Source organism: Rhipicephalus sanguineus, chromosome 2 (assembly GCF_013339695.2).
Source record: "Rhipicephalus sanguineus isolate Rsan-2018 chromosome 2, BIME_Rsan_1.4, whole genome shotgun sequence".
Taxonomy (NCBI): domain Eukaryota; kingdom Metazoa; phylum Arthropoda; class Arachnida; order Ixodida; family Ixodidae; genus Rhipicephalus; species Rhipicephalus sanguineus.
In genome coordinates this window covers 150,888,827-150,911,365 of record NC_051177.1, presented here as the reverse complement: position 1 = coordinate 150,911,365, position 22,539 = coordinate 150,888,827, and the positions used below count along the sequence as shown (strand labels likewise).

Genomic DNA, 22,539 nt, shown 5'->3' with positions numbered 1-22,539 from the left:
GCAGGCTTGACTAGATGCTGTAATATTACAAAATAGTGTGAATAAACCAAAGAACAACTTTTCCTTTTGAAATATCCCAAACAAAAAGTAGCACAGGAGAAATTAAGCAATAGTTCTGCGGGATTGGCACCCGCAACTATAAAGCATCAAGTGTCTTAACATCAATTCTGTAACGGCACGCTCAATTGATACAACACTGAGGTATTATATTTACATGGAACGAACAAACATCAGTGCAAGTTGCCCTTTGGAAGCTATCTTAACTCTACAAAAAAAATAGAAAGAACTGAAAGTTGAAAGAATTTAAACAACACGGGGTTTGAGATCACGTTGGCGCAGTAAGTCCTTTCTGGTGCACATTTGTAGTAGTGTGCGCACTGTACATGGTGCTGTAATGCAAACAAGGCGACAAGACGAACAGTCAGAGAACCGCAGGTCGAATACAGGCTGGCACTGCCTCTCTGGAGAAAAAAGAAAAGGGCACAAACTAAACTGGCAGAATAAAGCAACAGACTTAAGTAACTTGAAGCACTTAGGTCCTGCTAATTTGCCTACAAATCTACAACACCAATTTGGCTCAACCTGCAATTGTGTTCAAGGCCTTACGAAAACAAAAATAAAATTAATACATCCTGAAACTCACGCTTATTTCTTTCCTATTGGTGGTTCTGAATAAATCACCACAGCACCGTTAACAGTTTCAGTGGTCAAAAATGAATGCATTGCCATGCATGAGTACCGGCAAAACTTATCTTTATATTCAACGTACAAAACTAAGGGTGTCCGGCGTTAGGCAAGGTGGAAGCGGCTGATTCAGTGCCAGACGAATAATAAACGCCACTAACATCACGTTCGCCTGTGATTGATGCGCGCGGTAAACTGAGCGCGCCGTGCAACTGCGGGGCGCCGAGCAGTTGGGTCAGAAAACGGAACTTCATTCCCGCGCTCTGCTGACTCGTTCACCGAGTGATCGTCGCTGCGACAGTCGTCACTTGTATCGAAACAGCTAACGAGCTCATGACGAACATCTTCAGCTATTCTTCAACGATTTTGCCTGTCGCCTACTTCACTCAATGCGCACTTCACCCGTTGCATTTTTCGCCCGCGAACTCCGTATAAAGCAAAGAGCCAAGGCAGGAAAAGTCCTCGCAAACCACGGAATATTCTGCGAGTGACCACTAACCGGACAATAATTGATGTTATAATATATAAATCCACAAAAGACTTACCGTTCTCTTTCCAACGCAGTATTCTCGTAGTCTTCAGCTGAGCGCCACGAAGAGCTCAAACATCGCGCACAACTTTCCACGGGAAACTGCTCTCGGCCATTAACGATGTCACTAACCGTAGGACTGCCGCTGATAAGCAAAGGCTCCGCTTTTTGTTTCGGTTTCACTTTTATATGCCGCTTGCCCCTGCGGCACCACTGCGCCAGAATCAACGCGTCAGTGGGATAATTTATGAAAGTGCATATTTAACACGAGATACGTATCGTATAAATCTATTTTGAATATGCGATGTGCACGTGTACGCGCACGTTTTCATTTCAGGCAGCAGTGCAGCAATGGCATCTTTATTTTGGGCAAGCAGCTGAGAAATCTTTTAAATTTAACTGTGCATGCCACGGAAATAACACCGGTTTTGCAGTTACAGTTGTTTTGCAGTTGCGGCGGCGATGTTCCAGCCGTGTGGTCAAATATGGGCCAACGTCTGTCAACATTTGACAACATTGTATTAACATAGTAAATGCAACGTTACCTAAACATTGCTGAACGTTGTTGAATGTTGAGCAACATCTGACAACATTGACGCAATGTTGTGAAATGTTGCACAACATTCAACAACATTCGCAACATTGTGACAACATTGCAGCAACAATTCGTGCTACTAGGGTTAATACACGTGTCCGTGTTCACAGGTGCTGACTGCATGCTCCGGCGAAATTTCATTTTCGATGGTCATTCTTGCAGCCGTACTTTATTGTCAAGCGCCAGACTGGACCTAAGCTTCTGGGAACAAAAGTGATAGGCATAGACATAGGCAAATAAAATGCGAACAAGACACTACGAAGTGGAACAGCTTCTGTAAGTGATAACTTGAAGGTACCATTTCGCATCCGTAATTACGCTCTTGCAAAATATCGTTTGCCCTCCACTCCTCCTCCCCTCCCCCCCACACACAGAATGTGTGCAAGGCGAAATCACGTTGAGATTACTGATTATGACAAAAACAAAAGTAAAGGAACGCCTTTTTGTTAGCCCCAAGTTGTTCGTATTTAAATTGTTCATTATTGTACATCCCAAAGCGGGGGGAGGGGGCGCCAAAAGTGTGGGGGGGGAGTTACAAGGAAGCACTGTCAAGGGTCTACTTAGAGACATTATGTCAACGCATACGGCACTCTGAAAAAGTAATCTAAGATACCCCATGCGCCCGGGGAATGAACGTGACGACAGCCGTTCACGGGCTGTGAACAAGCGTTTCAAACCACCGGCACAAACATTCCAATTGTTTTGAAACATTTCGAATATACATCGCAATCGTTCCCCGATTTGCTTGGAAACGCTTTAATTATTTTAATCGCAGTGAATTTGCACTCCTAACTTCAATCACAATGACACGCCAGATATTAGGAGTTGTCGTTTAGAGTCTGATCTCACCGTCTCAAGTGTTTCCGTGCGTCTGGTTCTTTGGAGTCTTCAGCCTTGAACAAGTATTTGCGAATTCCAATTACGTAATTTTTCCAGTAGTGGCTCCATTCGAGAGCCCGCACGTCGAAGTTGAACATCTGAAAAATTAAGAAACCCTCTTAAAAAATTGTTCCCGACATCACGGCAAACGTTGCGCCATAAGCATGGCAATTTCAAAGCTCTTTTTTCGCCCGGCTAATTTATGCTATTGCATAGTGGCTTTATCCATTCACAAATAATAATTGAAAACACAGTTTTCTGCTCTAGAGTAGCCCTCCGTTAACACGCGGCACAAGCAAATCTATCGCAACTGTTTCCGTTCATGCCCATTATTTGGAGGCGTAGTGCACCTCCACAAACAGTTCTATATTTTGAATCCAGTAATTGCCATTGAGGAAGTATACAGAAGAAATCAATCATTGTTGCGATCAAAATTCGACGTACGTTTACGCGTAGTTCACTGTAAACCTCTTTGCACCCATAAAGCGGTTCCAACCACTCATAGTACCCTTTTTTCAAACAAAAAAATTGCGGAAATATGGGTGCAGGGCTGTCTTGCTTTCTCAGTTACCTTTTTGGTTAGGGCAATGCTTAACGTTTTACCCAAAAAAATTCCTCAGGGGCTGAGGGGTTTATGAGTCGTCGAAACACCTTGGGCCCCCCGCAACAGAATGCTAGCTTATAATTGGATTAGCTAATTAAGAAAGTGTTGAACGTTATGCGAGTTTACATTAACACGTATATCCTTTTTAGGGAGACCTACAAGCCCACCATAAGTTTACACGTGTTCTCTGAATATTTATTGTTTAATTATGCAGCTTATACAGACCGGGAATATTGCCACCGAACACGTGTGTGTGTGTGTGTGTGTGTGTGTGTGTGTGTGTGTGTGTGTGTGCGTGCGTGTGCGTGCGTGTGTGTGTGTGTGTGTGTGTGTGTGTGTGTGTGTGTGTGTGTGTGTGTGTGTGTGTGTGTGTGTGTGTGTGTGTGTGTGTGTGTGTGTGTGTGTGTGTGTGTGTGTGTGTGTGTGTGTGTGTGTGTGTGTGTGTGTGTGTGTGTGCGCGCGCGCGCTCTATTGCATCTCTCGATGCTGATGTAGACTGAATGTACTGGTAGCCTTTGTCTTTCTTTTTTCAACAGCGGAGCTCCTTAAGCCGACGATTGGTCTGTGACGCGTGCACGCGTGAATGATCCTCATCATGAACCTGCACGCGCTCTCTTCGTGCTTTTTTTCCTCTCCATCTTCTGCTTCGCACCCAAACCCGCGCACCGATTTCTCTGGCGTGACCTATAATAACTCTGATGGGTGGGAGAACGAATACAGAGAAAAAGAAAGAAAGAGAGATAGAAAAAAAGGGGTAGAAAGAAAGACAAAGAGAAAATATCTTGGCGAAAAAATTCTTCACAAGGCGGGATTCGAACCCACGTGTCCACGTTCCGTAGGCGAGTGTCCTACCCGCTTAGCTTTCCCGACACGCTCGCGAATGACTTCTCTGTCACGATGCATCAATGCTGGAGTTTCAAAAGAATTTTTCGCAATATCCTGGCAGTTCATCAAAGCACCTCTACTTACTGATGAACCTTTCGTTTACGTTTCAACGACACGTTTCTTTGGCAAACGCGTGGCACAGCTTCCGACAGTAGCAGATGAACATCCAAAGCGACCCGCCTAGTTAAGTGAAGGATTTGGTAGTTAACATCAATGAGTAAACGTACGCAACGTCTTGGCGAAGCGTTTTCAAGTACCCAGCATCGCATTTTGACCCGCAGTGTATCCCGCATGAGCTTACCTTCGCATCCGTGCGGGAGAGTTCAAGTAGAAGCTTCTGGACATTATTTGTCCTGAATAGCCAGCCATGAGTGGCGAAGTACTCGACAACTCCCATGGCTTTACGAACCTTCTCGTAGCGCCTTACGAATCTGTAGAGGAATGTTGAGAGAATGTACGGTAAAGTTTTTTTTTTTTTGCCATACTGAGCAAATGCACGCGATAACTCACTTTCCTGTGAAGTTGAACACACTACGAAACAAACCGCGTATCACTATTTGGGCCGCAAGTAACTCACCTCTTAAATTTCAGCAAATGCCTCATTGTGACTTATATAGCCTGACGTTTCATCAGACTTCAGAAAATTTGTACGAATTACTTGTGGTATATATTATAATGATCTGAATAGCATTATTTCCTTTAAAAAAGAGCATTATTCACTTACGCGATGCAATCCTTTCACTTACGCGATCCTGTATTATTCCCTTACTGCATCGGGTCGCGTCACCATAGAGTGCGTCGGCATATTTTAGAACTCTGTTTAGAGTTGGTCGGCGCATCCTATACGGGCATCACTTCTTCCTCTTCCTATCATCACCTTTAAACAGGGGCGTAGCCAGAAATGTTTTTCGGGGGGGGGGGGGTCAGTCATACTTTATATACGTTCGTGCGTGCGTTTGTATGTGTACGTGTATATATTAGCAAGCAAATATGCAAATTTTCGGGGGGGGGGGGGCTTAAGCCCCCTAACTCCCCCCATGGCTACGCCAATGCCTTTCATCACTCTTTTACCCCCTTCATTTTTTCCCTGTACAGAGTAGCAGGCTAGACCTCTCTGTTTTCTGATAAATTCTCTCTCTTTCTATCGAACATCTATCCATAGTGGGTTACACTCTAAGAAAAAATGCCAGCTCCACCCAGAGCCATCGCTGTGACACCCACAGAAAAATTTGCATAAGTGTTCCATCCTACAGTACTTACTCATTTTTGTAACGTAAAACATTTCTGCATGAACTCATGAACGGAAAGCGCAGTGGGGTCGGTCGTGCGAGGACCCTGAGACGTGCCCAAATCCCTCGGTAAAATAAACTTTTACCTCCTACTCCTCCCAAGCATTTCAGATTGTTGAGTTTCCCATACAGAAACACCGTTTTGTCGCTGGTTTTATGACGGAGACTTCAACGGGCTGGTAAATTTCGTCAGGGATTATGAAATCGCTGATCAGCCGAACGTAATGTTTTAAGTATTGACGACGAACCTTTAGCTCCTAATAAGCGTGGTATTTACATTAGCCGCGAAAAAGTACTTACGGTTCGAGCGGACACCAGCTAGCACGGCTCTCTCGCACATGTCAAGAGCAGCCGCGCCACGGTTCTATGGGCGGAGCTCACATTTTTTTGCTTAGGTTGTAACCGACTGTACGCCTTGTCTTGCTGAACTTCTCAATAACTTGTCCGCAATCGCGAACTATGCGCGATGTATTCACGATACTCACCTCGGCTTTCGTCGACTTAGTTGCAAGGCGAGGTCAATGAGGCATGCGGGCAGATAATGCATGCACCAAAGCTTAAGATGGTGCTTCAGCTTGCTGTTTGTCATCGAAAACTTTGGAAAACCAACAGCGCCTGGCAGCGGGTGCTGCAAGGCGTTCTTCTCTGCCATACAAACTGCATCTTCCCAGGTCAAGCGCTTCAGTGCGCCGCTGGTGCAATGGAAAACCTTCACTTGCTTGGATCTGTAAAACAGGTTACGTAGCTCATGAAAGCTGAAGAAGACACTCCAGGACCGGTATTTCCAAGAACAAAACGAATTAGGACTTTGCTGTCCTTAAAAAGCGTCACATCTTGTGACAGTTTAAATGCGAGCATTTGATTGCAAAAAAGAGGAATGCTTCCAGACGTTTTTCTTTTTCGTGTTGACATTTCGCTAGCGTACTAAAATCTGATTACGTAGGATGAGCGCTGCTGAGTACACCGATGAGGGAAAAACCAAATAAGTAGTACACAACTGCTACTTTATCCTGGCACACTACCCCCTGTGAACACTATTGACGTGAGCCGGTCGTTATATACACGTGATGGCAATGCATCAGCGTGAAGTGAACGAGTCTAAAGCAACGAATGACTTGAACACCTTTATTCATAAACTGCATCGAAGTCAACTCGGGTCGAGCCTCAGCCCTGCCGATGAAGTCCGAAAATCGACTGGTTGTCGTCCCAGAAGAGCACACGGAGAGAAGTACGCCGTACCCCGCTGTTATGTTACATCCATTTAAGACATTTATAAAGCAGTCCTGTGAAGGTTTTACAAGGGAAAATATTTCGGCGTATTTCTGTAATGGGAACTCTTATAGGGCGTGAAGCATTTTATAAAGGGAAGCAGAGGCATAGCAGTATACATTCGTTTGATTACATTGGTTTAAGAGCACATATCCAACATTAGCCAACACCAGTCAACAGTAACTAATATTACCAGCAGTGCTGTTTTATTATATAGAAACGCGTGTGTGTGTGTGTGTGTGTGTGTGTGTGTGTGTGTGTGTGTGTGTGTGTGTGTGTGTGTGTGTGTGTGTGTGTGTGTGTGTGTGTGTGTGTGTGTGTGTGTGTGTGTGTGTGTGTGTGTGTGTGTGTGTGTGTGTGTGTGTGTGTGTGTGTGTGTGTGTGTGTGTGTGTGTGTGTGTGTGTGTGTGTGTGTGTGTGTGTGTGTGTGTGTGTGTGTCATCATGTCTCACGTGGGCGCTATACCAGGCCCCATTGCAAATTTTCATTACGGATGGAAGTTGTAAGGCGCCGTCTAATGAGGATGTTACCAAAGGAAGTTTTCCATATGGTTCACTTATGGACGCGTTGGAAGAGATTAAACTGCGCTGTTCTCGTCCTTTGCGGAGCCGAGCTTCGTGTCAAAAGCGTACACACTCCCTGCCGCGGTTAGCATTCGCACGTACAGGTACATGCGTTGTGCGTGTTTCGAACTACCGGAGGCGAGGGAGCGCGGAATCCTGACTTAATGAGCCCGGCCTTATTTTCTTGTTTCTTTACTGCGAGAGCAATTTAGGGACACTCGAGGCGAATTTCTGCCGTTACTGTGAGCTTCCGTGTAAATTCCAAGTGCGATAACATCATTCCGCGCGTCGTATGTTCTACGTGCGAGTAAAAGCGCGCGAGGGCAGCCGAAGATCGCGGCTCAAGCGGGGAGGAAACGCGCCCGCCGGCTTTCGTTGCTCGAAACGCCATGATGGTGCCGGAGGGAGGAGACGTACTGTGTGGCTCCGGCAGTAACTGCGTTCTTTGACTGACCGGGCACAATCGCGTGCGCCCTGTCTTGACAGCAGACGGCTCATACCTTTGTACCTAATGTGTTCTCACTGCTCAGTTTGCGTTGAAGCGATAGACAGCACGAAAATCGCTTCGCTCGCTTCTGGGGCGTTTCCTGACGCCAGCGTTTTTTTTTTTTTTTGAGATACGCCAGGTCGGGTGCTAAAGGAGTTAGCTGCTAGCCTTACTTTGTATAACATTCCAATTGGTTGTTATTGCATTGGCTGCTTTGCCTTTGAGGCGAAAGTGTGACTTTTTTGTGTTCTTTTAATGCGATAGCGTTAAAGAGCTCGTTTCGCAGAAATTCCAGTGTTGGTGTCGGCGTCGTTGGCTGTGAGCAAAAAATCAGCGTTGTCCATGAGCGAAAATTCGAGATAGATGCAAATAAAGAAATAAAAATACAGTGAAACCTCGGTGATACGATCACAGCTCGTACCGATTTTGGGGTGATAGGAATTTTTCGTTGGTCCCGGTCAAGGCCCATTGGCCTGCAATGTAATGGAGTACGGTTGTTGCGAACCCATTTTCACCCAGCGACGTTTGATAAGAACGTACGCTACCGCCCAGGTACGAAGAGGTGCTGTCCGCGCTGTCGCGGAAGACGCGCCAAGCACGTGTGAGCGCGGGAACGCAATCTTGGGCATGAGCGCCACACCGCCAAATCGTCAGAATCACGGTATACGAAAAATCCTTTTCTTTTGGTCAGAATAAACCTTCAGAGACGCGTCACGGCCTCCGAGTTTGTGTGCGCGAATCTTTGAGGCTCTCATGTGCCTCCTGTGCCTTCGCGTTTAGATTACAGAGGACATTAGCGCCATGCTTTTTTTTTCCGACGCATCAAGTGGGCTCCTGTCGTTGTACTGTGTGAAGACGTGCCTGCCTCATGCACCAGAAATCCTATGAAAGGAGGACGAGGACCTAAAGAAGGCGAGGACGGTCTTGGCGAAGGAGTCAGGCCTCACAACGTCAACATGCGCGATTGTTGAGGTCGCACTTGTGCGGGCACGGCCGTAAATCTCCAAAAAAACATCCCCAACACCTCCGCAATAACAAAATGGTTACACAGGACCGTGGTTTTGTAATTTTGTGGCCTTGGTCCATAGCGTCAAAGCTCTTCTTTTGTTACTTTCGATGCAGTACTCCGGTGTCATGCAAAAAAACATTCTAAAATTTGGAAGGGGCTACTGCTGTCGCGGGTCACAACGCACGTGGTTCATTAATTAAATACGCGCGTACGGGCCGTATATTTATGAGTGCTGGTATGATTGCCTACATCTGAAAACTTAACTGCCAATCATTCAGGGTTACTCCTGACGTTGCTGCGGCCCTGAAAAACAATAAATGAAAATGTACGCCAGCTTTCTTTTGTCGCATGCTAATTTTCCATGCTTTCTGGTGATACGAATTTCGAATGATAAGAATGTTTTTGGTGGTCCCGTGCGATTCGTATCACCGAGGTTTCACTGTATACGCTTCGAGTGGGAATAAAACCAGGCACTTCTGCGTGCCAAGCAGGTGTTCTACCGCAGAGCCACGCCCGTGCTCGAAATTGCTTCGGAAGAAAACACTATATAAACGTTATGTAGTACGAGGAGCGCCATTAACACGTGTAATATTGCGTGGCAGAAGCGTATAACACACCACGCGTCAAAACAAGTGAATTGCGCAACGTGTGGTTGGTGTAAAGGCCCATCCATTGCAAAGCGCACAGGCATAATTCATTAATATCATCAACGACAGCATCAACAACGTGTGCAGCTACACAGGTGCACGCGCTGCCTTACGGACGCGTAGTGGGTACCTCGCCAAATCGCAAAAGAAATAATTATGTAGCAGCGGACGCTTCGCAACTGCACTTGCAGTAGACATTCTAAAATAGCTTGAAAGGGCCAATTTACAGACGCACAGACGTTACTTTCCTTGCGGCATGACTGAGGTGTCCACGGAAAAGCGAAGCCAGGCTAGCGATTGAGAAGGCGATGCGAACAGGGCCCGACTGCACTATCCCGTTCTATATACTCTTGAAGGCGAAGCTCAAGCATCCCACAAATTTTTGTCTACCGTGTTTCGCGGCAAGTGCAGTGCGTATTCCGCAGTGGATGAAGAACCTAATCCATAGGCTGCAGACAGTGACATTCCGGGGAGCACCTTTACGCAAGCTTGCCTCTCTTGCTTAGGGTCTTTCTGTCTCTCTCTCTCTCCAAGCACGTATCTCATGAGAGGCAGAGATCACGTGGTTCACCTTTAAATTTCGACAGAGTTCGCGTCACGCAGGGGTGCCACATTTTATGGACGGGGTCGCCACCACGCGGTCTACGTCCAGCACTTGTTTGCAATGCCTAAACTTGGTTATGCAGTACTTTAGCGTAGAATTAAAAAAATATATATAATTAATATTCCACAGTACGCACGGCATTGATTAAGTGATATATAAATTTTATATGCCTCTTTTTTTGCATCTTTGAAGCTTTCTTTCTTTTATTGTAATTCTAGATTAAAAACTTTTCTTTACTGCTGCCTGAAAATAATGTCGAAGAAAGCGTGGTCTACTTGCTAGAAAAACTTCGCATTAAAAACTCTGCCGGCAAAAGAGTTCACTGGCTTCTTTATATTAATTCTGCCCGTGATTACGCATCATTCGAAGTCTATTACCCAAACGTGGTCTTATTCATGTGCAGTGCAAGTTGTAATAGGATATAGCGAAGTTTAGAGACATGTGCTCCTGGCGTCATCTCTCGGCGGCGGCCGCGGCGCTCCGCCAAATATTAAACAAAAGTAGGCAAAAAAATATATGACGATACGACCTCGTTATCAAAATTGACTCGTGCTTCTGTATGATGATGGCCCATGGAACTATTCAGATAAAATTCCGGTATCTTTTGACAAAGTGCGTAGGCTTGTAAGACATTTATTAGGTGATGCGACATATATACTGGGAACTTATCTGATTTGTGGTGCGATACTAAAAGTTTACGACATTTTCCAGTCTCCACTGTGTAGTACCTGTTGTCTTCATATCGCGATATGCTGCACATGTCTTAGTTATCGAGTTGCGGCGATAAGTGAGTGAACACCACTGCGTGTCTGTAACCAGACGGTGGCGGTGCACTGCGACCGCCGCCACTGGCGCCACGCGCTCGTACTCCACCTACCTACCTACCCTAAACCCCCCCCCCCCCCTCTTTGGTTGCATTGTGGCATTTCGAAGAAGATCTCACTAGCGGTCGAGATAAGCAAACAGGCTACGCATACAACATAACGTATCGCTCACCTTTTCGAAGATGTATGCCACGCTACGCATATTAGCATATTGGCCACAACGTCTACTGGAATCAAGTCAGCTGTGCATCTCTTTTCGGTCAATACTGACTGTACCAGCCCCAGACCTAGCTGGAAATATTTGTGAAAGAGGTGGTTCAATCAATTATTTCTCTCAAATGAAGTACAAGGTATACATCACATGCAGCGTCTTGTTCAAATGCAGGAGTACTAATCAGCATCCTAATCACGAGAATTGGAAAAACAACTGATCAGGACTTACCGTGACGACAACTCCAGTGCAGCCGTTATAATTGTCGATCCAACCCTTAAAGAAAGAGAAAGTGCTTGGTTTGGTTACCATGAATACAAGCAGGAGAAATGAACGCATCGGTCGAAGTCCGCCACAAACAATGAACTACAGACACAGGGAAATTTGGTTTCACGCATTAGTGACATCGTTCCACATGTCTTTAAGAAACATCTGCGCTAAAGTGATGTTTCTCTACCTTTATCTTGAAGTTCGAGATTTGAATTCTGAAGTTTGTTGCAGTCTTTTGTGACATGCAATGCATTTTACACATTTAGGGTCCCCACAAAATTGATAAAGGGCACCTAACGGCACTAGGTTGCCAAAGCCTTCGTATGCTCGAAAGTGTACTAATATCTCAAAACTCGTCAGATTGCCATCCCAGCCTCTAGATGCCTCAATTATTTATCAAAACCAGTCCTTACCAAACTATCCAATCAACTCAAGTGCTGCTGTTTCCAATCTGACACATAACATGAATTCATGGGTATGAAGTCGTAATCGCCTTACATGTCATTCATGGTGCCTTAGATAGTTCCATACGAAACAATCTGGTGTCATTGGTCAAATAACGTCTATGAGAACAAGAAAGAGGTGTCATAAAGTAAGACAATTCACGCGGTGTATTCCTTCAGCAGGTGGATTTAACCGTGAGCGATAGTTGCTATATAATATCATGATGCCTTTTGGCGGGAAGACGAAGTGACGAAGTCGACTTTTAGTGCTTGCATGCCTGAGGACAGAACGTGTCACTAGTACATAATGAATTCGCATATACTGACAAAAGTTATTCCAGCGAAGAACAAGCTGGCTGCAAACCTATATCTTCAGCTTCGTAACACATTAGATGGTATGAGTGCACAGCGCTTCAACATTTAGACACACTACACTCACAAGTCACAATATCTAATGGGTACGCCCGTATAGGAAGACTACGGCTAATGCTAAAGGCTCACCAAAGAGTGCTACTTTGAAATCACTCGCCATTGTCAGCAGGTGCCATCTAATCCGAGCATGAATTTCTTGTTAAATACAACATTAATCAGGTATTAACAGCGAGGCTTAAAATTGTTTTCCTTAAAGGAAGCGGCACTAAAAACAGAGTTCAAGTATTGAAAGTGCACATAATAATTTTCTTGCTGTTATTTTCGAAGTCGTCACTGCAGTCTCGAGGCCGCCAGCAACAACCATAGCACGCATCATTAAACGCTAGCCAGAACTGTGCCTTTGTACATCCACATCCGCTCCAACTGTACGACCGAATATACAGACTTATGTTTTAATATTAGCTTATCGTTTGTATATCTGCGTTTTGTAATTTATACGTTTCCTTTATTAAAGTGAAATTGAAGCTAGACTATGCAAGTACGCTCAAACATTAATCGTTCTCGTCAGTACCGCGATGAAACTCACAGGCCTTCCAAATAGCAGATAAACAATTTCACCATCAATCTCTGTATCAGAAAGAAAGAAAATAAACTTCAAGCTTCAAACATCAAGCACGACATCATCGTAGCCGCCATGATGCTGTGTTCGGGTACTCGCATGTTGAGAAACCACATTAGTGTCATTACATGAAACCAGTCTGTAAGTATAAGTTGCTGTCTCACCGGTAGTGGCTCATTCATCGCGGCAGTGACAATTGAAGGCCGCACAATTGCGACGGGTGTGTCTCCTCGTTGTTCCAGCAGAAGCGACTCAGCCAAACTCTTGGTCAAGGTATATGTATTGGGATGCCCGAACAGGCACTCCTGTTGAGTCTCCGTGGCATACTTGTCAGCGGACCTACTGAGAACAATGTACACCATCAATCGCATACCCCTTTAAGTGCGATGCACTTTAGGGGCCCGCATTGTCGTTCATCCATGCATCTCGTGTGGGGGGATCATGCTCACAGTAAAGCGCCTAATACAGGCCATAACAAGGCTAGCAATGCTCAAAACCGAGTTGAAATGAAGGAACAAGGTCTAAATTAATATAATCAACGGAAATGACCAAGAAGTAATATAAATATTTAACTAAAATTACTGAAAACTCCGGGGTTGCGCAAGAGAGGGCGTCACCACCTTGCCGAGAGAGCGAATGCCCCTCCCCCTACGCTTCGCCGGCGCTGCGTCGCTACATCTGATGGGAGAAACAAGCTGATGGAACTCGTTGCAGGCGATGCGTGTCTCAACTGCCGTAACAAGCAGGAAGTCGATAAAGAGCAGCAAAAAGTAGCGCACATGTCGCAAACCGAGTTTGCGAATCTTTCCAACAAGATTCTACTCTGCCGGGGAAACCCTACATGCTTAAGTTAAGCATTGGCGACATCGACGCTTTGGCAAACGGAGCACTGGGAACTCCACGAACAGGAATCGCTGGGTGCCCGTGCTACGCTCGTTTTCGGGTTTCACAGCAGTGGAGCTGCCATGCTTTATTTTTTCAACTTTGGCACCAACCGTCTTTCATAAAAACATATTTTTATTGCACTCCACAGTAGGGTCGCAATTTCGTAGGGATGCCTTCTGCTCATTTATACAGCAACGTTAGTACGAACCCCTTAATACCGGCTGAACCTTTTTATAGCGCGGGTGGCCGTCATTCTGACCACCGATGCAGAGGGGAAACAGCGAGGCATTATGTGTTGCACCTAAACAATCGACACTACAGGATAAATAAATAAATAAATAAATAAATAAATAAATAAATAAATAAATAAATAAATAAATAAATAAATAAATAAATAAATAAATACTATGCAGCTTTCTAACATATCGCAGACAAAAAAGAACTTTTAAACTCTTGGAGCCATGTGATTCGTATTACCGACACAGAGCCTGTTTGTGGGCTTACACGTCACGCTAGAGTGCGTGAAAAATGGCCTATATTTAGAAAATAATAGTAGGTATCTGGCGATCACGCAATAACGTAATACAATCTGACGTGTGAGATATGTTTAAAATACGTCGTGGTAATAGTAGTAGTAAGTGGCTGTTTACTTTAGGGAATATTACGAAAGGCTGGAAGTTAAAAGGAAATTTTTACTCATGGCCCCACTCTTACTGCCTAGCTCGAGCAGCTGACACCTGAACGGCGGCCATCAGTGGATGAGGGAGGAGCAAATAACAGAGAAGGAGATAAAGGGTACAATTGACATATGTCCACAAGCCACCGTTTCTTGCATAGAGGCAACGCTGCGGGAACACCTATAGTTCCCATCCATTTTCATTGTCATGGGTTAGGTAATGTAAGCGTATTGAGCGTAACACCAATGATGCTTCGTTGGTTTATGGGGTATAACGTTCTTAAGCGAGTGAAGCTATCATCCGCAGTGAAGGGCTCCGGATATTTCCGACCACCTGGAGCACGATAAAAATGAAAAAAATGTTCTTTGTCATCTGTGTGACATATTCATTCAGAAGAAAGTCGTGTTTTTATAACATTCGTCGCTGAATTCCGGAAGGGACGGCATGCAGAGCTTTAATGTCAACGGGTTGTATGGGCTACAGTGTTGATGTAATATTCCATTAAGATTTATTTTTATGCACACTACTGCACAAAAGGAATGGCCGTATAACAAATGGGCCTGTGTAGAAGTCGATTTGTTTTTAAATTTCGAAAGCTTGCGTAAAAAATAGAAGTCGAAACAGCAGTCATGCGCACTCACTCTATCGCTTCAAGGACTTTTTCAGAGCCTAGGGGTGGTGGGTATATCACTTCTAGTACGTCCGGCTTATCACAGTTGCAATATGCTGTAGATACATGAACAAGAACCTGCAAGAGAAGCAGAGGCACTGAATCCAGCAATTAATCAAAAATAAACAAGGCACGTATATGTAATAGGAAAGTAAAACTTTTCTTCGAGTGTGTAGTTCAGTCGGAGCCACTTCAGCTAAAATTTGCCAGTAACTCATTCCCATAGCGGAGCTGCTAGCTCCGCTGAAGTGAGAAAGATGGAAACAGCGTTGTGACTTACAGAAAGATTTGGCATCCGCTTACAGAGATCCAAAACACGCCTTGTGCCTAGAACGTTGAGCTCAACAGCTTTCCTGGAATGCGAGTGCATTAGAACACAATGATTTTTCCTTCTGTCTCATGATGGTGTACTTGTAATTTCTACTCAGCAAAACTTTTTTAGTGATGAGCGGTTACGAGCGCTCACACGCAAAAGCAATACTCGTGTAATTTGTGTGCCGTTCTAATGGGGATGAATGCAGTGACGAAGAAATAAAGTAGTGGTGTCACTCGAATGCATTCATTGCTTGATATTCGTGAAAGGTAATTTGTACGATGGTCGGGTTTCTCTCTTTTTTTACGAGTTCAACGACATCACCCCTCCTGAGACACTGACCTACACGAAAATTAACACAGACACCGAACACACGTAGCTCTGCCTGTTGTCTATGTTACTGTCCGTGTTCGCCTCTACGTCGCAGCAAGATCACCCTCTAGCTGAAATGATAAAGCTTCATTCTAGAATAATAGTACTTCGGGTTTTACGTGCCAAAAGCACGATATGATTATGAGGCGTGCCGTAGTGGACGGCTCCGGAAGTTTTGACCATCTGGTGTTCATAACGTGCACCGACACCGCACAGTACACGCGCCTCTGGCATTTCGCCTGCATCGAATTGCGATTGCCACGGCCGGGATCGAACCCGTAACTTTCGGGTCAGCAGCCGAGCACCGTAACCATTATACCACCGTGGCGGACAAGTTTAACTATATAAGCTTTATTGCACGATACAAGGCATGGCGATGCATCAGACAGCGATAGAGTAAAAAAAAATCAATAAACATGAATAGCAGTCGCGTCAAAACGTAAGCCCCTATTGTGACGTTCATTTGAATTAGCTGACTGTTGACAGAGTGATGACATAAAAGGAGGGTACGAACACTGCGTGCACATAAACGGATGCATAGCCCGATAATTGACGGTACATCAGATGCGGTGAAAAAAAATGCAGCAGCTTGCGTGATGTTATCTACGCCGAAAAGGGAGCTAGCGACGCTCCAATTTCTTTATGGGTACTCTTTGGGTGAGAATACTTGCTATTGTTAGTGTTCCTGCCACGACACATGCTTACTTCTTGGCCTACATCTTGTTTTTTTTGGCATTTTTCTCCAGCATTGAAGATCGGATGCTTCGGTGGCAATGCAAAATACGGCACCATTCGATTACTTCTGTCGCAATTCCATCCCCACGAGTCTCCCTTTTGGCGCCGCGCAGAGTCAAAGTGTTGCCAAGTGAGTAGTGCGGTAGGTAGTAGTGGTCAGTTTGCTATTGGTTAACGCGCTGCTCGAAAAAAAAACAGTGGACAGCAATAATTATCGTAATCAGGCGAACATAAAAATAAAGTATCACGTAACTTCGTAATGCGGAAGTGAATGAAGAGGCAGAAGAGAGACGACACAGACAAGCGCTAACGTAAAGCACATAGCGAGGGCCAGGCGAACGTCAAATATAGCTTAAAAATTTTGGAATACGGGCTAATTTGTGTTCCGTGATGCACCCCCGTAAACTAACGTAACTTCGTAAAACGACTTAGGCATGTCGTTATCGTTACAGTCGTCTTCGCTCTCGTTTCAGCGCTACGAAGGTACGTCATGAAATACGAACCAGTCTGATCTTTACTTCGTAAGTAGAGCATCGTGTTTAGAGTACATAGGTTTGTCTCGAGCACTTGCCTGATAGGTTCGTCAAACTTGACGGTGGCGCCCGAATGAAAGACGACAGACACGTCATCCGTCAATACGGCCTGATCGGACACACTCAGTCCAAGGTTCGGCTCAGTTAGATCTCCTTCCAGCGCTGTTACCTTTTTTAGAGCTTCGGGCTGTTCTCGCTTGAGGCGTTCGAACATCTGCAAAATGAAGTCAATTGCATTTGAACAAAGAAACGAACATTTTTGATGATTTCGTAAGCACTCTTAAGCTGAGCTCAAAGCAAGGCTGCGACTATCATGGCGGCTTGCGACAAAGCGTTAAAGTTACCGATCCTATGCTAAGAAGAGTTCGCAGGGTGATGCCGTATACACGCAGCAACTTCTCAAAATTTCTTGTTATACGCAAATAAGCCCTTTCCACGGGACACTACCAGTAGCCAGCGCCAGAACAGTCGGCGGTCAGCCGTCTTCCATTCCGTTCTGAACGGCGCACTGTGCGGTTACTCCCGTTAATTGTTCAGGTATTCCGACAAAAGTAACTAAGAGCCTGACATGCAGGGCTGCCGTTGGTGGCTACTTTGCACCAAGATGGTATACTTTACGACACCGTCTGGCGCTGAAAATTTCAGGATGGCACCATGGCTACTTGCTGACTGTTTTAAACTCCTGATTCGACGCATTTCTGTTGTTATTTATAGATAAAATACAATGTTGTCAAGCTGTCTTGTCGTATCATTCGATGCGCGTGCCTGTCCTGCCACCTACGGCAGGCTGGTGTGCATCGAGGCATCCCAACTCAAACGCGCGGCGCGCCTGCTAAAACGGTGTGACGATTGGCGCACATGTCGGCAAACGCGGGGATGTCGCGCTTCTCACGCTGCCCGCCTATTATGAATGCTGACGCTACGCGCCGTTGTCTAATGCTGGTGCACAGCGGGTGTTTTGAGAAACAGGCGAATGAGAAATGAGAAGCAGATGAAGCGGGTGAACTTGAGAAAAAACATAAAGCCACCACGTAACATAAAGGAGACGATGTTGCCATGGCCCCAAAATTGCTCACCAATAGCGAAGGGCTGATGACGACAGAGATACCGAATTAGAAATATTTTCATTTTTCTTTTGGCTAATCGCCAACAAGCAGTCTCAACACGTAACTATTGGCCGGGTCTTTACGCAACTTTTGTTGGATCGCTTGACAGACGAGCGCAGTGGGCATGGGCCCTAACATTTCGACCAATCCCAAAACGGAACCGGTGGATACGGAATAAAACAAGAGGGGAATATTCCTAAGTCGTCGTGAACCACACGACAGTTCTGGTGTACTTTGATATACAACTCTTAGCAGCTATTGTCGGAAATGCGCGATGTGCCGTGATGAGAGCCCGCAAATCATGGTCCATAGCTACGGCTATTCTCGATAATGGTGCTGCTGTCTTCGACACGCAACCCTCTGTTTCTATGTATGACCGGCTGTTGCGACAGCGTTCATCTTTCGTATATAAACGACTACAACGGCAATTTGCGGCCCTTGAAACTATCAGTAAACAAACAAACACCTCCTGCGTGTTATTTGCGTCTTCTCGTGACTATTTCGGAGTCTGCTGAACCGGTTGCATTCAAGGCCACATCTAAAGGCACATATTCTTGTATACTATGGTGTGATGCGGGGCGGGCTCTAAAGGGAACGCAGTCAGTTCTACGTTGCTAACCACCTCACAACTGTAGCCTCTTGTAGCCTCTTTCACTCTTGTAGCCCAGAATGTGCAACCCGAATATTTACACATGTAGTGGGCCGCGAACGCCAGCATGGAAATGCCACTAAAGATAGAATGTAATAATTGTTGGGGCTTTTCGTACGAAAAGCGCGATATGATTCTGAGAGACCTCGTAGCGAGGGGGGGGGGGGGGGCTGCGAAATTTCGACCACCTGGGGTTCTGTAACATCCGCCTAAATCTTACTACACGAGCCTCTAGCATTTTCCCTCCATCGAAATGCGGCCGCCGCGGCCGGGCTTCGATCCCGCGACCGGTGGGTCACCAGTCAAACACCGTAACCACTAGATACCGCGGCGGGTGTGGCCAAGGAAAAAAAAACGATGTATGTGAGGAATATTGCAAATGATGTACTACTTTGGCAAGCTAATGGTTAAATTTCTTCTGTCTACTTGATTGTGGGATGAAATACATTTTATGAAAAGGGCGACAGACAAGAGAAGACAGTCAGTCGCCAAACTACTCCCTCTTTACTGACAGCTTCAGCAACACACAGAAAAAAAGTCAACTTCCGCGTATGCGCAGAAAGCCAAGGTTAGGCATAGAACTACGTGGTGAAGATAGCATATATTACGAAGAAAGCCCATTTCTGCAGAGTGCATTGTGGTCGACGCATAGCTGACACAATCAGACACTTTATTTTTTTGGTATAGAAAGCTTTCAACAACTCGCTGACAGTTTGTTCTCTCCTTATACCAAGAAGCAACGCCTGCTCACAGCATACGCACAACAAAATACTTTAGAGTGCGCAGGAAGATGCGCATTGTGCCTCATGTATTTCGCCCCACAATCAAGTATACCAAGGAAATGCGTGAGGGGATCCGGTGTCATTCACGCTCGGCACGCTACCCCGTTGCTTTGAGAGAGGTGCACCGCATCTTGTAAAGCTCCTCTTGTGTCAAGTTTAGGTGAATGACCACACGCTTCGGGGCATTTTCCCCAAGGAAATACCAAGAAAGTGAAAGCAAACAGTAAGAAAAATATAGTTGGTTTTACCACCCATGTCGCGTTTTCCACGGCTGTCATTGCCTTCTTTAGTTCTCAGTTTCTTATACAACAAATCAAACTGGGCGAAACAGATATTCTTTCGCGGCATGCTCAAGAGATTTCGCGGCCTTATCCCTATGGTTTATTTATTAATAAGTAATGAATTGCGTCGCTATCTGCCTAGTGGTTAAATGAAATATGGTCGCGTATAGTCACCTCGGAGTTGAACATCTTTTCCAGCCTTGCCTGCGGTTCTTGCCCGCGCTTGTTGCGCACAAGGAGGTAGGCCCGCTTGAGGCCCGGACAAGACCGTAGCAGTTTTTCCAGGAGAACCTGAAACATTAGAGCCCAAGCAAACGAGGCAGCCATGGCATTCTCGAAAGGCACATTAAGCCAGATATATTTTTGAAATTGTTAACATAGGTTATTAACCATAATGGTCCCTATACCTCTGACTTTTCGTCGCCAAAAATTGAGGCCCTGTATATGGTCACACAAGAAATGTACAGATGCATATTGGGGTGGAATAAAGAGTGTAGTTGATTGAATGCTTACATTATATTTGTGTATCTAAGTGCATAAGAGCACTTTGGGATTTTAAATGCTGTTGCTTCTGGCGATAACCCTCAATAAAGGACTAACAGTATTTGCAAATAAAGAAATAAAATGCTGCTTCATTGCGTTCACACAAAAGCTTCTGTGTTAGTATCCAATACAATGTTTTTTTCTTAAAGGTGTCGAGTGATCAGAAGCGAGTTCAATGCATGCAGACGACCTTCCCCCCAAAATAAAGTTCAAGAACGTTCCGTAAAACCCCGTGTTTTTGTCAAATATGCTCACGCCCGATAATTGACGACAATAATCGCCAGGTTAACCTTGCCCCCCGGAGCACTACGACCAACGCGTAAACACATTTCTCCGCTACATGTACATTTTTTCTCTGTGGTTCCACACGTGCAAGTGCATATAAGTACCCCTATAACTAGCGGTCGGCGACCTCGCTACAAGTAGCAGCATAATTGCACGTGCGCGATGCCGCCGGCAGCGATGAATTACCTTTCCGATGAAGCCCGTTCCCCCGGTGATGAACACCGTTCGGTCTTGGTAAAACCTCGCAATCTCGGAGTCATCGCTGTTTTCGTCGACCGCCGCCGGCGTGAAGCTTCGCGGATGCTGCTTGTCGGCTTCGACTGTCATGGGGGCGCGGCCGTTCGAAGGCTGAAAGGGTGACAGAAGAGGATAACGTGATCGAAAACGCGGACTGAAGCGCGCGTCTTGCGATTCTAGCTGCACATGCAGCAAAATTCAAAAGGAAACACACAGTCTCCCTTTCTGTGTCTGTGTTGCTGTCCGAGGTGGGCGGCAACATTGCTTGAAGTGGGGAGGACGGGGGTCTCCAAACAGCATGGCCTGTTTGTATGTATGTGAATGTGGGAGAGAGTGGGCTGGGTATAAATGTTTCTACAGGCTGTTGACCACTAGGCGAAGGGAAAGGGGACCTCCCGCCATCCTCCTTGATTTTAAGCTCTGACCTGGCCCTTTTTTCGTTTCAGTTTACTCTTCTCTTTACTGAGCTCACGTGTTGTGCGCGTAGTTGGGCATGTTACTTTGCATAGCTTCCGTCTGCGTCTAATACACCTCTCCTAATTTGTAAGCGAATTCTATGCGTCTTTCTTGATGAATATCGTGTCATTTCATTATGATGCATTAAGTCATGGCTAGACGCTTTCTCCAACAGCCATACTCTTCATCAAGTTGCGAAATGTTCGATTAGGAAGGCTTTTTCCCTCATACAACCATTATCAGCTTAGCTTAACCCATGAGAGTGTGCGCGTGCGTGCGTGCGTGAATGTGTGTGTGTTCGTGCGTGAATGTGTGTGTGTGTGTGTGTGCGTGTGTGTGTGTGTGTGTGCGTGTGTGCGTGTGCGTGTGTGCGTGTGTGCGTGTGTGTGTGTGTGTGTGTGTGTGTGTGTGCGTGTGTGTGTGTGTGTGTGTGTGTGTGTGTGTGTGTGTGTGTGTGTGTGTGTGTGTGTGTTTTCGTCTTTCTACTTGCGCTCGCAGACTACGCCATTCATTGGCTTAGTACCAGCACCGTCAGGCTGTTGCAGCATCTGTTGCATTTAAATTGTGAACTTAACCAACTTATCTTGCCTGAGAAGCATTGAATGAAAAAACACCTGGTCAGGCAAAAGCTTCCCATTTAGCCTTACAGCAAGCTTTACTTAAAGCTACATCATTTTCAACGTCAGCTTCTCCTATGCACAACTTCCTGTGGGTCGACTTGCTTTAATATACCAAGTTACTTAAAATAACGAAATGAAAGAAGGCACCCCCTCCCAAAAAAAAAGAAAAAACAACCACAAAAAACAAGGACAGACCACATGTTGAACTAGCAGCTGGTATACTTGTCATGCCATGATTGTTTTTATTTTAGTGGGCGTCTAGTTTGCAGCACATTATTATGGTTATCAAGTTATCACTGGCCGCCGCACGAGACTGCCCGCCGCCGTCGTCGCAGACTATAAGTGTGGAAGCCATGGCATGCACATAAATAACTGAGCTTCATGGTTACCACGGTACACATTACATGTATATGTATACCAGCGTGTGCTCGGAGCAGTTCCGACTTGACGAAACATCTGCTTAGCTGTTCGCAGTGCTCCCTTTGTGATTTTAATAACGTATGATCTGGATGAAAACCTTTCTACTGTTGCGAATATTAATGTGGGGTGTGACTTTGAAAATGAATTTCAACATTTGGCTGTACAGCAGTTGTAATACATATTAGGGTTTTA

The 22,539-nt window shown here is 45.4% G+C and overlaps 1 protein-coding gene across 1 annotated transcript; it reads right to left on the bottom strand.

Annotated features, from left to right (window-relative positions):
• Positions 1 to 2,653: 2,653 nt before the first annotated feature.
• LOC119381966 (putative fatty acyl-CoA reductase CG5065) lies at positions 2,654 to 20,954 on the bottom strand. The gene is made up of 8 exons (XM_037649714.2): positions 20,801 to 20,954; positions 19,961 to 20,077; positions 17,007 to 17,182; positions 12,948 to 13,122; positions 11,041 to 11,159; positions 5,951 to 6,190; positions 4,478 to 4,607; positions 2,654 to 2,785 (listed from the first exon to the last, which is right to left on the bottom strand). Exons 1-8 carry the CDS (start codon positions 20,939 to 20,941, stop codon positions 2,654 to 2,656), a joined length of 1,230 nt encoding a protein of 409 aa, XP_037505642.2. The 5' UTR covers positions 20,942 to 20,954.
• Between the last annotated feature and the right edge of the window lie 1,585 nt (positions 20,955 to 22,539).